General features: G+C 48.4%; 1 protein-coding gene across 1 annotated transcript in view; it reads left to right on the plus strand.

Moving 5' to 3' along the window:
• Positions 1-15257, plus strand: part of LOC136571866 (scavenger receptor cysteine-rich type 1 protein M130-like) — a 116139-nt gene that overhangs the window by 18596 nt on the left and 82286 nt on the right. Inside the window, exon 4 of the mRNA XM_066572484.1 lies at positions 11867-12178. Within this exon, the coding sequence (XP_066428581.1) occupies positions 11867-12178 (312 nt within the window). The remainder of the gene's footprint in view (positions 1-11866; positions 12179-15257) is intronic.

Below are 15257 nucleotides of genomic sequence, written 5' to 3' on the forward strand. Positions count from 1 at the left end.
TAGGATTACACTGTAGGCGATGGCCCCCAAAAATTGGTGTACCAACAGTACTAATGTACCTCAGAAAAATTGCCCATGCCCAACCAAGAGGGCAGGTGAAACCCATTATCGCATTGGTTTATGTGGCTTAATTTTTAACTAGACCTGGAGGCAGCCCAGTTAAAATAAAAATTGGTTCAGGTGCAAGTTTCAACGCTTTAATGAGAATTGAAACGTAAAAACATTGCTTACAAAAGTAATATGACTGAGCCTTGTGGGCCTAAGAAACATTGCCCGTTCGGCGTGATTACGTGAGGTTTCAGGAGGAGGAGCAGGAGGAGCAGGAGGAGGAGGATGAATATAATGCACAGAATGATGAAGCTAAAAGTTCCCCGTTTTTTATGGTGATAGAGAACGATGCTTCCATCCGCGGGTGCAGCCTACGTATTGTTTAGGTACTGCTGCTGTCCGCTGGTGGAGAAGAGAAGTCTGGGGCAATCCAGGCTTTGTTCATCTTTATGAGTGTAAGCCTGTCGGCACTGTCAGTTGACAGGCGGGTACGCTTATCCGTGATGATTCCCCCAGCCGCACTAAACACTGTCTCTGACAAGACGCTAGCCGCAGGACAAGCAAGCACCTCCAGGGCTGACAGCGCGAGTTCAGGCCACGTGTCTAGCTTCGATACCTAGTAGTTGTAGGGAGCAGAGGCGTCACGGAGGACAGTCGTGCGATTGGCTACATACTCCGTCACCATCCTTTTACAGTGCTCCCGCCGACTCAGCCTTGACTGGGGAGCGGTGACACAGTCTTGCTGGGGAGCCATAAAGCTGGCAAAGGCCTTGGAGAGTGTTCCCCTGCCTGCGCTGTACATGCTGCCTGATCTCCGCGCCTCCCCTGCTACCTTGCCCTCGGAACTGCGCCTTCTGCCACTACCGCTGTCTGATGGGAATTTTACCATCAGTTTGTACACCAGGGTCCTGTGGTATAGCATCACTCTCGAACCCCTTTCCTCTTCGGGTATGAGAGTGGAAAGGTTCTCCTTATACCGTGGGTCAAGCAGTGTGTACACCCAGTAATCCGTAGTGGCCAGAATGCGTGTAACGTGAGGGTCGCGAGAAAGGCATCCTAACATGAAGTCAGCCATGTGTGCCAGGGTACCTGTATGCAACACATGGCTGTCCTCACTAGGAAGATTACTTTCAGGATCCTCCTCCTCCTCTTCCTCCTCCTCTGGCCATACACGCTGAAAGGATGACAGGCAAGCAGCATGGGTACCCTCAGCAGTGGGCCAAGCTGTCTCTTCCCCCTCCTCCTCATGCTCCTCCCCCTCCTGCTCCTCTAAAACGCGCTGAGATATAGACATGAGGGTGCTCTGACTATCCAGCGACATACTGTCTTCCCCGTTCCCGAGCGCAAAGCGTCTGCCTTTATGCTTTGCAGGGAGCTTCTCAAGAGGCATAGCAGAGCAATGGTAACGCTAATGATTGCAGCATCGCCGCTCACCATCTGGGTAGGCTCCTCAAAGTTTCCAAGGACCTGGCAGATGTCTGCCAACCAGGCCCACTCTTCTGTAAAGAACTGAGGAGGCTGACTCCCACTACGCCGCCCATATTGGAGTTGGTATTCCACTATAGCTCTACGCTGCTCATAGAGCCTGGCCAACATGTGGAGCGTAGAGTTCCACCGTGTGGGCACGTCGCACAGCAGTCGGTGCACTGGCAGATTAAACCGATGTTGCAGGGTCCGCAGGGTGGCAGCGCCCGTGGTGGACTTGCGGAAATGTGCGCTGAGCCGGCGCACCTTTCCGAGCAAGTCTGACAAGCATGGGTAGCTTTTCAGAAACCGCTTTTCAGAGTCACCACCAGGTTACGGCTGTTGTCACACACGACCATGCCCGGTTGGAGGCTCAGCGGCGAAAGCCAGCAGTCGGTCTGCCCTGTCAGACCCTGCAGCAGTTCGTGGGCCGTGTGCCTCTTCTCTCCTAAGCTGAGTAGTTTCAGCACGGCCTGCTGACGCTTGCCCACCGCTGTGCTGCCATGCCGCGTGACACCGATTGCTGACGACGTGCTGCTGCTGACACATCTTGATTGCGAGACAGAGATTGCGTTGGAGGAGGAAGAGGAGGAGGGTGGTTTAGTGGAGGAAGCAGATACCATCACCGAGCTGGCGCCCGCAATTCTGGGGGTGGGTAGGACGTGAGCGGTCCCAGGCTCTGACTCGGTCCCAGCCTCCACTAAATTCACCCAATGTGCCGTCAGGGAGATATAGTGCCCCTGCCCGCCTGTGCTTGTCCATGTGTCCGTTGTTAAGTGGACCTTGCCAGTAACCGCGTTGGTGAGGGCGCGTACAATGTTGCAGGAGACGTGGTCGTGCAGGGCTGGGACGGCACATCGGGAAAAGTAGTGGCGATGAGAACCGAGTAGAGCGGGGCCGCCGCCGCCATCATGTTTTGAAAGACTCCGTTTCCACAAGCCTATACGGCAGCATCTCCAGGCTGATCAATTTGGCTATGTGCACGTTTAACGCTTGAGCGTGTGGGTGCATGGCGGCGTACTTGTGCTTGCGCTAAAACAGTTGCACTAGCGACGGCTGGACGCTGCGCTGAGAGACATTGCTGGATGGGGCCGAGGACAGCGGAGGTGAGCGTTTGGGTGCAGGCCAGGAGACGGGCGTGCCTGTATCCTGAGAGGGGGGTTGGATCTCAGTGGCAGGTTGGGGCACAGGGGGAGAGGCAGTGGTGCAAACTGGAGGCGGTGAACGGCCTTTGTCCCACCTTGTGGGGTGCTTGGCCATCATATGCCTGCGCATGCTGGTGGTGGTGAGGCTGGTGGTGGTGGCTCCCCGGCTGATCTTGGCACGACAAACCTTGCACACCACAGTTCGTCGGTCATCTGCACTCTCAGTGAAAAACTGCCACACCTTTGAGCACCTCGGCCTCTGCAGTGTGGCATGGCGCGAGGGGGCGCTTTGGGAAACAGTTGGTGGATTATTCGATCTGGCCCTGCCTCTACCCCTGGCCACCGCACTGCCTCTTCCAACCTGCACCGCTGCCGCACTTGCCTCCCCATCAGAAGACCTGCCCTCAGTAGGCTTGGGAAACCAGGTGGGGTCAGTCACCTCATCGTCCAGCTGCTCTTCCTCCGAATCCTCTGTGCGCTCCTCCCTCGGGCTTACTGCCCTTACTACTACCTCACTGATAGACAACTGTGTCTCATCGTCATCGTCCTCCTCACCCACTGAAAGTTCTTGAGACAGTTGCCGGAAGTCCCCAGTCTCCTCACCCGGATCCCGGGAACTTTCCAAAAGTTGGGCATCGGTCATGAGAAACTCCTCAGGTGATAGAGGATCTATTTTTTCGCACTCAAGGCCCGGACCCGAGAACAGTTCCTGGGAGCATGCCTGCTGTTCTGAATGTGTCATTTGCTGGGAGGGAGGAGGCTGGGAAAAGGGAGGAGCAGCAGCGAGAGGATTCAGGGATGCAGCAGTGGACGACGTAGAAGACTGGGTGGTGACGGTGAATAGTTTGCTGGATGCACTTTCTGCCATCCACGACAGGACCTGCTCACACTGCTCAGTTTCTAATAAAGGTCTACCACGTGGACCCATTAATTGTGAGATGAATCTGGGGACCCCAGAAACTTGCCTCTCTCCTAATCCCGCAGCAGACGGCTGTGATACACCTGGACCAGGAGCTCGGCCTGTGCCCACACCCTGACTTGGGCCTCCGTGTCCTCTAGGCCTACCCCTACCCCTAGCATGGTGTATTACGAGTAGAGCAGAAACAGAACGCTGTAATTAAATGTGCCGCTTATTGGCCTGTGGTTGGATGCTGACTTCGCTTACGGAACGCACAGCAGAGCCAGGAAACAATTATGCGCAAACCTGTAGTCAGACCTAGGTGCGTATGACTGAGCTACTGGGATTCACAGGGCAGAACCAGTCAAGTGGCCAAAGGCCAGTGGTAGGCCTTAAGTATTTTGCTTCAATTTTTTAAAATGGTGAGGTGAAAAACCAGACAGACACCTTATGCAGCGTATATATGTATACTCTTTCCCTCTGGCGGGATGACGGCGATCATGTAACAGACACAGCAGAGCCAGGAAACAATTATGCGCAAGCCTGTAGTCAGACCTAGGTGCGTATGACTGAGCTACTGGGATTCACAGGGCAGAACCAGTCAAGTGGCCAAAGGCCAGTGGTAGGCCTTAAGTATTTTGCTTCAATTTTTTAAAATGGTGAGGTGAAAAAACAGACAGACACCGTATGCAGCGTATATATGTATACTCTTTCACTCTGGCGGGATGCCGGCGATCATGTAACGGACACAGCAGAGCCAGGAAACAATTATGCGCAAGCCTGCTGTAACGCTTAGCTGGGTAATAATGAGCGACTACTACGCCCAGCACACACGCAGTAAACTGAAGACGGTCACAGGCAGCCCAAATATAGTATTTTTTTTCCCAATTTTTGGGAAAAAGCCCACTGCCTATATAGCCTGTATATGGATTTCCCTGTTGGAGGATGACTGTGATTATTGAAAGCACAGTGCAGCCAGAAAAAATTATGCCCAAGGCTGGGTATTAATGAGCGACTACTACCCCCAGCAAACACGAAGTAAACTGTAGACGGTCACAGGCTTAGCTGGGTAATAATGAGCGACTACTACCCCCAGCACACACGCAGTAAACTGAAGACGGCCACAGGCAGCCCAAATATAGTATTTTTTAACAATTTTTGGGGAAAAGCCCACTGCCTGTGATATAGCCTGTATATGGATTTCCCTGTTGGAGGATGACTGTGGTTATTGAAAAGCACAGTGCAGCCAGAAAAAATTATGCGCAAGGCTGGCTATTAATGAGCGACTACTACCCCCAGCACACATGCAGTAAACTGAAGACGATCACAGGCAGCCCAAATATAGTATTTTTTTACCAATTTTTGGGAAAAAGCCCACTGCCTATATAGCCTGTATATGGATTTCCCTGTTGGAGGATGACTGTGGTTATTGAAAGCACAGTGCAGCCAGAAAAAATTATGCGCAAGGCTGCAGTAACACCTAGCTGGGTAATAATGAGCGACTACTACCCCCAGCAGACACGCAGTAAACTGAACACAGTCACAGGCAGCCCAAAGATTTTTTTTTACAATTTTTTTGAAAAAGCCCACTGCCTATATAGCCTGTATATCTCTTTCCCTGTACCACTGTCCCTGCCTCAGCAGTACTGCCCCTATATTCTGTAAAACGACTGCAGACTGAAGACGCTATGGTCTGCATGCCCGATATACAAAAAAAAAAAATTGTGCAAAACTGCTAAAAGCAGCCTCAACAGTACTGCACACGGTCAGATGTGGCCCTAAGAAGGACCGTTGGGGTTCTTGAAGACGAATGTAACAGCCTAACACTCTACCTATACCAGCCACAGCAGGACGGCACTTTCCCTAATGTCTCTCAGCGTGCATCTGTGGCGAGCCGCGGGCGGGGCAGATTTAAATACTCGGGGGTCACTTGATCTCGCCAGCCACTCACTGCAGGGGGGTGGGATAGGGCTGGAACTTCACAGGAGGAAGTTGTAATGCCTTCCCTGTGTTTCTATTGGCCAGAAAAGGGCGCAAATTTCTCAGGGTAGAAAATGGAAGTGACTCGAACACCGCGTAGTGCTTGTCTCGAGTAACGAGCATCTCGAGTACCCTAATACTCGAACGAGCATCAAGCTCGGACGAGTACGTTCGCTCATCTCTAATCACAGACCATCACAAAACCATCTTTTATTGTCTCCTGGGAAAAAGAGTTGGGCGTCTCCCTATCTCAAGATGATATCAACTCAATATTAGGAACCTCTCCTTGCATCGCGACCCGAGAATCTCGCTACAAACTTCTTGTCAGGTGGTATAAGACCCCGCAGTGGCTCCACGCTTACAAATTAGCACCACAAGACAGATGTTGGAGATGCAATAGAGAGGTGGGGTCCTATCTCCACTTATGGTGGAATTGCACAAATTTGAAGCCCTTCTGGAGGGGTGTGGAGGAAATTCTGAGGAGAATTAAGCCAAGTTTCTCACTCTCACCTGAGGTATTCTTTCTATGGAAACCTACCTCGACGTTTCATCCCCGAAGAGATAAATTGATGGCCTTTCTTATTGACTCAGCAAAGGCACTGATCCCCCTGCACTGGCGATGTGATGCACCCCCCTCCTTGAAACAATGGAAGGAGAAAGTGGATAGACTTTTTAATCTCGAGGAGTTATCGAGCTGGAATAATGGCACCCAAGACAGAATCCCTAGGATCTGGAATCAATGGCGTAGTTTGAGGCTCTTGGACATTTTCTCTCATTGAGGCATCCCCTTCTTTTTCTCCTCCGGCCACCTGACTCCCCCCCCCCCCCGGTCTCCCCCTACCCATCCATCCCCCCTCAATTTTTATCTGTGATTTTTTCCTTTTCCTTTTTATTTACCCCGTCCCCATGTTGATTACTTGATAGGCAGGCAACCCTGCAAATTACATATTCCAAATTGTACGCAAGTAACCTTTTGTATTTCTTTCCTACGACTTAAGTGGAAGATCGCATTCGTATATTGTAGAGATGTTGACTGCCTATGATACCCTGTTTGTTTTGTAATGTAAAACTTTAATAAAAAATTATTTAAAAAAAAAAAAAAAGAGATCGGTTGTCTTTTTCTTAGCACTCCTTCACACGGGGAATGTGATTTTCAGCTGCCCCCATCATGGCCACATCACATCCGAAAATCATATGAATGGGAGGCAGCCGCGACCAAGTTAGTCGGCCACCTTGTAATGTATATCGTGCATTAAATATGAGCCATACAGAAGTTATTCACTTACCTGCTCCGTTGCTAGCGTCCCCATCGCCATGGATCCATCTAATTCTGATGTCTTCTTCCTTTTTTAGACGCGCTTGCGCTGTGCGGTCTTCTCCCCTTCAGCTCGGTCCAGGCACGAGCGCCGTTCTGGCTCCGCCCCCTTCTATGCGGCATTGCGTAGCTCCGCCCCGTCACGTGTGCCGATTCCAGCCAATCAGGAGGCTGGAATCGGCAATGGACCGCACAGAGCCCACGGTGCACCATGGGAGAAGACCCGCGGTGCATCGTGGGTGAAGATCCCGGCGGCCATCTTGGTGAAGGAAGAAGTAAGAAGAAGGAAGAGGTCGCAGAGCAGGGATTCGGGTAAGTAATAATTTTTTTTTTTTTTAACACTTCCATTGGGGTTGTCCTGCGCCGAACGGGGGGCCTATGGAAAAAAAAAACCTGTTTCGGCGCGAGACAACCCCTCTAAGGCCTTAGTCAGACGGGCATTTTTTGCCGCGATTTGCGCATGCGCATGCGTCCGGCGATTTTATAAAACCATTGCTTTGCAATGGTATCAGACACATGAGCGCTTTTTATGTGCTCGTCCGATAAATTATAGAACAGAAATCGCAGAACGCACCTATCTGCGATCTGCGATTCCTGTTCTCTTCTCTATATGCGCTCAATGGGGCCGGCGGCAGCAGCGCCGACCCCATTGAGAACATATAGAAGACAAATCATTCTTCTCTGCCACAGCTGTAACAGCTGTGACAGAGAAGAACGATGTTTGCCCATTGAATTCAATGGAGTCGGCAATACAGCCGCTCCATTGAAAGCAATGGGCTGCCGGCGTGCGCGGGGTGAATTGTCAGGAAGGGCTTAAATATATAAGCCCTTCCCTGCAATTCATCCTAAAATGTGTTAAAATATAAAAAAAAATTGTATACTCACCTTTCCGCTGCAGCCAGAGTCCAGCCGCGGCCACTGTCAGTTCTCCTGAACTGCTTCTCGGCACTATTCAGTCGGCGGGGCTTTAAAATCCCCGCCTGCTGAATGATCTGCCTCTGATTGGTCACAGCCCTGACCAATCAGAGGCAGGTTTCACTCACACACCCATTCATGAATTCATGAATGGATGAGTGACTGCTGCCTCTCAGCACTGAGTCAATCAGGGGCAGGTCTGACTCACATCCATTCATGAATTCATGAATAGGTGTGAGTGAGACATGCCTCTGATTGGCTCAGCACTGAGCCAATCAGGGGGCAGGTCTGACTCACACCCCCTTTACACCCACTGCAGGACGGCCGCGCGGAGCTCCGGCTGCCGGGAGAAGGTGAATATATATATATTTTTTATTTTTACACATTTTAGGATGAATTGCAGGGAAGGGCTTATATATTTAAGCCCTTCCCGACAATTCATCCCGGGCTCGCCCGCAGCGCATTGCTTTAAATGGAGCCGGCTCTATTGCCGTCTCCATTGAATGCAATGCGCTGGACAGCTCCGGCCCGTTTCTAATGAAACGCGGCTAGGAGCAGATTTTCGGGCGATTTGCGGGCGACTTGCGCGCACCGGTCACGCGATTTGCGGATGCGCATCCGTCATACGATCCGCAAATCGCGTGAAAAAACGCCCGTGTGACTAAGGCCTAAGGGTGTTTAAAAAACAAGAAAAATCTTTATTGCTCTGTCATGAATTGCTTCATTAAGCATAGATTTATGTATGAGAACATTTGCACATGTTACAAACGTTCTTTTTCCAGCAGAATTACACAGCATATCACACATTTCCTAGCTTATTGTATGCATGTTTTTGCATCCCTCATTGACCTCTATTGGCATTTTTGGTTCACAGATGCGCAGGAAAGTAGAGCATGCTGCAAATTTTTCTACGCATCCGTGTGATTCTGGCCTTGAGGGCTTATTTACAAAAGCATATATCAGTCGGGTTTTCACTAGTGTTAGCTGATTGTGCTATTTGTTCTGTTTAAAAAATGGAATGGAAATGGAATAGAGTTAGGGTGACTACTAGAGATGAGCGAGCACCAAAATGCTCGGGTGCTCGTTACTCGAGTCGAACTTTCAGTGATGCTCGAGAGTTCGTTTCGAGTAACGAACCCCATTGAAGTCAATGGGTGACTCGAGCATTTTTGTATATCGCTGATGCTCGCTAAGGTTTTCATTTGTGAAAATCTGCAAAACACAAGAAAGTGATGGAAACGACACAGAAACGAATAGGGCAGGCGAGGAGCTACATTTTGGGCTGCATCTCAAGTTCCCAGGTCCCACTATTAAGCCACAATAGCGGCAAGAGTGAGACCCCCCCCCCCCACTGTCAGCGTAAAGATCGTTCTCCTCTGCCACAGCTGTAACAGCTGTGGCAGAGAAGAACGATGTTAGCCCATTGAATTCAATGGAGCCGGCAATACAGCCGACTCCATTGAAAGCAATGGGCTGCCGGCGATCGCGGGATGAATTGTCGGGAAGGGGTTAAATATATAAGCCCTTCCCTGCAATTCATCCAGAAATGAGTAAAAATAAAAAATATATATATACTTACCTGGTCCCGGCAGACGGAGTTCAGCGCGGCAGGCTGCAGTTCTCCTGAACTGCTCTGAACAGCTGTGAGCAGTATTCAGCAGCCGGGGATTTAAAATCCCCGCCTGCTGAATGAGATGCCTCTGATTGGTCACAGCCTGACCAATCAGAGGCATCCCTCACTCACACCCATTCATGAATTCATGAATGGGTGAGTGAGGGCTGCCTCTGATTGGCTCAGCGCAGGGACAGCTGAGAGCTGCCCCTGAGCCAATCAGAGGCAGCCCTCACGATTTCGCGGTAAATAGCGATTTTGCGTGATCGCGATTTTAACATTGCAAATTCCATAGACCCTTGCAGAAAAAAAAACGCTGCAAATTTCGCAGTGAAAAAAAACTGTAGTGGGTAGTCACCCTTAGGGCGCCCACCCACTGGCAATTTGCGTTTCTCTGCGTTTTGCGTTTTTTCTCCAGTGCCATTAGAATTGAATGTACTCCCACCCACTGGCGTTTTGCGTTGCGATGCGTGGCGTTTTTTAACATAGGAACTGTCAGTTGCATATGTGTCCTTATTTTTCTCCTAATGCACCCATGAAAGTCAATGGAAATTAATGGAAACGCCGTGAAAACGCCGCGAAAACGCGGCAAAAAACGCCGCGAAAAACGCACGGAAATCGCTCACGCCGAGCCGATATACATCGTCCTCATGTGCAGGGGGCGAGGATGGAAGAGCCAGGAGCAGGAACTGAGCTCCCGTCCCCTCTCTGCCTCCTCTCCACCCCCCTGCACTATTTGCAATGAAAGGAGGCGGGGCGGGGGCGGGTCTAAGTTCTGAGACTTAGCCCCGCCCCGCCCCACCTCTCCCCATTGCAAATAGTGCAGAGGGGCGGAGAGGAGGCAGAGAGGGGGCGGGAGCTCAGTTCCTGCTCCTGGCTCTTTCAACCTCCCCCCCTGCAGATGAGGATGACGTATATCGGCTCGCCGTGAAAACCGAGCCGATATACGCTCGTCTGAATCCAGCCTTAAATGGAAAAATACAGAAATATATGTTTTTTTCATAAAACCCATTTAAATCAGTTGAGAACAAGACGGAAATGTTTAATTTAACTTTTATTTCCATTTCTTCCCCTCAAATGGAACATAGATAGGGAAATGTTCAGCTGAACCAAATGCCAGTGTGCAGAAGCCCTTATTCTGCTCATGTTATTACATATATACAATACAGTTCTGTGTCCCAAAAAATGTGTACACACTTCAACAGTGGTTTGATGTCTATATAAGGGCTTATTTACACGAGCGTATAGCAGCTGGCGTTTTCACGGCCAGACGATATACACTTCGATCTGAGCAGTGCCCCCCTTCCCTCCCCCTCACCGCCTCTCTCCTCTCCTCTGGCTGTTTGCAATGGCAGTTTATGGGACGGGGTGGAGCTAAGCTCTCACCCCTTGTCCATAGCTAGAAATGGGAGTGGGCGGAACAAAGCAGAGCTTAGCTCTGCACCCGTCCCGCCCCCACTCCACCCCCCCATTGCAAACGTCGGAGTGGAGGAGAGAGGCAGAGAGACAGCGAGGGTGAGGGGGATCTCATGCAATTTTCTCAGCCATGTGAAAGTGGCCTTAGGGAAGAATGTGCAATTTTCGGAATCACGCACAAATAGGACATGCTTCGATTTTTTGAACTCACAGTGTCGTTGCGAGCAAAAAATTGCTCATGTAAATTATTTCATTGACAATAATGGGTCATTTTCCTATGCAAGTTCAATCCTAAACACATTCCGACGGAAGTTGCATAGGAATATCACCTTTATTCACTTGCCTATATTAATAATCAGTATTTTGTAAGCCAAAACCAGGAGTGGGTCCAAAATATGGAAGAAATGCAAATCTTTCCACTTTATTTCTCTCTGTATGTTCCACCCCTAGCTATGGCTCACGAAATACTAATAAAAAATTGTGACTTGATGTTGTAGATCAGAGGTCCCCAACTCCAGTCCTCAGGGACCATCAACAGGTCATGTTTTCAGGATATCCTATAGTAAGAACACCTGTGGCAATGTCTGAGGCACTGACAATAATTACATCACCTGTGCAACACTGAGGAAATCCTGAAAACATGACCTCTTGGTGGTCCCTGAGGACTGGAGTTGGGGACCTCTGTTGTAGATGATATTCCTGGTATGTGGGGTGTAATAAGAGATATTATTATTGGTCGCTGCTCTTAGTGATTTTCTCATGAAGACTTTTGTTACAACAAGAAGTTGGCTCAAGCTTTTCTAGTCTACAGCAATCAGCTGTGATCTCCGGAGCCACGTCTGGGGATTCTGATGAATTGCTACCCATGTGATGCAGAACTTACCAGATCCACCATGTGCCCCTTTTTATTCTGGGCCATAGAGAAGGACCCCCAAGCAGTGGTCACTTCTCTAAGATGTGCACTGTGCTTAATGGGTATATGGAGAGGGAATGTCATGGTGAGATGAGTGCTGTTATATTAGTATTTACTCATTTTCATGGATTTTTATATTTATTTCTGTTTATTTTCACAGCTCCAGTGAGACTTTCTGGAGGAGACACTGAATGTGAAGGATTAATGGAAGTAAAATATCAAGAAGAATGGTGGGGAGTGAATTTTTACACTAGCCCGGGAGAAATCATTGCTAATGTGGTTTGTAGAGAGCTTGGATGTGAAACCACAAATGTACAACATCGTGCGACCAGAGGGAAGATATTTATGGATGTTTACAGGAGGAAAATGCACATACAATGTATGAGTGAACCGTTTTCCATCTCACAGTGTAAACAGTATATATATGATGGTCTACATCCTTCAGTAGATCTGATTGGAGTGAAATGTTCAGGTAAGAGACGATGCTTTTCTCCCCATACATCACACACCAGACCGGATACAGCATTATACCTGACAACATGTATAATAACTGCACCAAGAACTGGTGAGAGAATGACACTAAATATCAGCCAGACAGCAGCTTCATCCAAAGATGTTTTTTTTTCTATCAGCTATCAGTCCCATCATAGAATGGCAGAGTTAGAAGGGACCTTCAGGGTCATCTGGTCTGATCCCCTGCTCATTGCAGGATTCACTAAATCATCCCAGAAAGATATTTGTCCAGCCTTTGTTTGAACACTTCCATTGAAGGAGAGCTCACCCCCTCCTATGGTAACCTGTTCCACTCATTAATCACCCCCACTGTGAGAAAGTTTTTTCCAATATCTAATTTGTGTATTCTCCCTTTCAGTTTCATCCCATTGTTTCTAGTCTTTCCTTGTGCAAATGAGAATAGTGTAGATCCCTCTACACTGTGACAGCCCTTTAAAAATTTGCAGACCCTTTCCAATCCACTGTCTGACGTCTTCCAACATTCTGATGGAAGACTGTACAGCACTTTTGTTGGAAGATGTCCGGCATGGTATTCTTACTGCATATTACTGGCCGCTTTATTGTCGGGGGCCTCTCAGGAATGTTACATACTGCAGTACTGGCTCTAGTCAGCAGATGGAAGCATTGAAAAATGGCAGAAAGAGAAAGCCCTCTAGGAAACCCTGAATCCAAAATTTGATTGCAAAGGGTTAAGTCTCCTCTCAGCCTTATTTTCTGCAAGCTAAACATTCCCAGATCCTTTAACTGCTCCACATAGCACATGATTTGCAGACCGCTCGCCATCTTGGTAACTCTTCTCTGAACTTGCTCCAGTTTGTCTATGTCTTTTTCTGACCACTCTTTGAGTACGATCACTTAGCCAGTTGTGAATCTACCTAACAGTTGCCTTGTCAATCCCATATTTGCTCATTTTTTCAATAAATATGGTATGAAATACTTTGTCAAATGTTTTACTAAAGTCCAGATATAGTATATTTTCCTAATCAACCCAGTTGGTAATTCTGTCATAAAAGGAAATTAGATTCGTTTGTTTAAAGCTCTTTCCCGGGATTAGAAGTCAGGCTCACAGGCCTGTAGTTTCCTGGATCCACCTTCTTCCCTTTTTTGAAGATAGGGACAACATTTGCCCTCTTCTAATCTTCTGGGACTTCTATTGTTCTTCAGAAATTTTCAAAGATTATGGTGAGTGGTTCAACAATTACTTTCACTGCTTCCTTTAGCATCCTAGGATGTAATTCATTGGGACCTAGAGACTTGAATTCATTTAAGTTAGCTAAGTGTTACCTCACCCTCTCTCTGCTTATAGATAGCCTGTAATATTTTATTCACCCAATGGCATAGGGAAGATCAGTTGATGTTCCATCTACTTTCTGAGAGAAAACAGATACAAAAAAGGAATTTAAAAGTTAGTCCTCTTCTTCCTGAGTGGTTACGGGGGACAAGAGGCCAGACGCTACGTCATTGGGTATTTTGGATAAGTTTAGGTCTTTTAGGAAGGAGTCAATCTGGGATGTAACGTTAGCTTTAGTCAACGAGGTAAGTGGATCGCGGAGGTTATAGAGGCGGGAATAGAACTTTTGAAATTCCAGAGCTATTTCTGCTGTGGAGGTAAGCTGGTGTCCTTCTTGGGTTTTAATGGATTTAATAATGTTCCGGGAGTGGGCTTTTTTGATAAGGGATGAAGTGAACTTGCTGCCTCTGTTGCCCTGGGCATAGACTGCGTGTTTGAGAAAGAGACATTTCTTATTAAATTTGGCTTCCAGAAGTAATTTGAGTTCCTTTCTAAGCTTAGTTAATTTGTCTTGTGTTATCTTGATTTCTGAGTGTTTTGCCTTCTGTTCTAGTTTGGCGATTTGTTGTAATTTGTTATCAATCTCTTTTTGTTGCCTTTTCTTAGTTCTAGATCCCAGGGTAATCAGGAGTCCCCTAACAAAAGCCTTATGGGCTTCCCACACTAACGGGAACTGATGTTCTTCTGCGGTATTAATACGGAAATACTCTTCTAAGGATTTGTTCAGTTGCTTTCTATCCTGTTCTAAGTCAAGAAGGGAGGGGTTTAATCTCCAGCGCCATTCCCAGGGGGCGGAGTTAGGTACGTTTAGGTCGATATGCACCGATGCATGGTCTGAGATGAGGATCGAATCAATCCTGGCTCTCAGCGTAGCTTGTAGAAGGGAAGGGGAAACAAAGATGTAATTGAGGCGATGAAAAGACGTATGGACTGGGGAGTAGAAGGAATAGTCCCTCAAAGTAGGGTTCATACACTTCCAAGCATCCACGATCCCGATTTCTGCGAGGGTGCGGGCGAGTCCTCTCAACTTCCTCTGGGAGATCTGAGACCTCCCGGTAGAGGAGTCCATTAGGGGGCTTAAGTTTAGGTTTAGGTCACCTCCCAGGAGGATAGGGCCGGAGGCAAAGTGCCTAAGGGTTTCTAGTTGTTTGATTAACCCTGGTATCTGGTCCGTATTTGGGGCGTATAGGTTGGCAAGGGTTATTCTGGAGTGGTTTAGGGATCCCCTCAAGAATAAAACCCTGCCCTCCTGATCAGAATAACGAGCTTCACATGAGAAGGCGATAGCATTATGTAGGAGGATTGAGATGCCCTTCAAGGCCGAGGTAGGGTGGGTGCTATGAAATCCCTGCGGGAATTGCTTGTCCGGAAGGGACAAACACCTATTTCCCCTGAAGTGGGTCTCCTGCAAGAAAACAATCTTAGATCCGTACCTCTTTAGAAGAAGTGCAATGTGGTGCCTTTTGGAGGGCGAGTTGATCCCTTTGACATTGAATGTAGTGATACGCAAGGAGGTATCCACGGCGGCGGCATCCGGCATGCAGCCGAGGTGATCACAAAAGTGTGGAGAGAGGAAAGAGTTAGATTGGGGTTGAGTACTGGTGCTAGATTGAGTGATCAGGCCTGCTACAAAGGCTCTGTGAGTAGAAGGAAGGTGGGGAGGGGAGGAAGGGCACAAAGGTTGGGGGGGGGGGTGGACCAGGAACAATTACACACAAACAAATCAAATCAAGTGTTATGAATTGAA

Source organism: Eleutherodactylus coqui, chromosome 6, assembly GCF_035609145.1.
Source record: "Eleutherodactylus coqui strain aEleCoq1 chromosome 6, aEleCoq1.hap1, whole genome shotgun sequence".
NCBI lineage: Eukaryota > Metazoa > Chordata > Amphibia > Anura > Eleutherodactylidae > Eleutherodactylus > Eleutherodactylus coqui.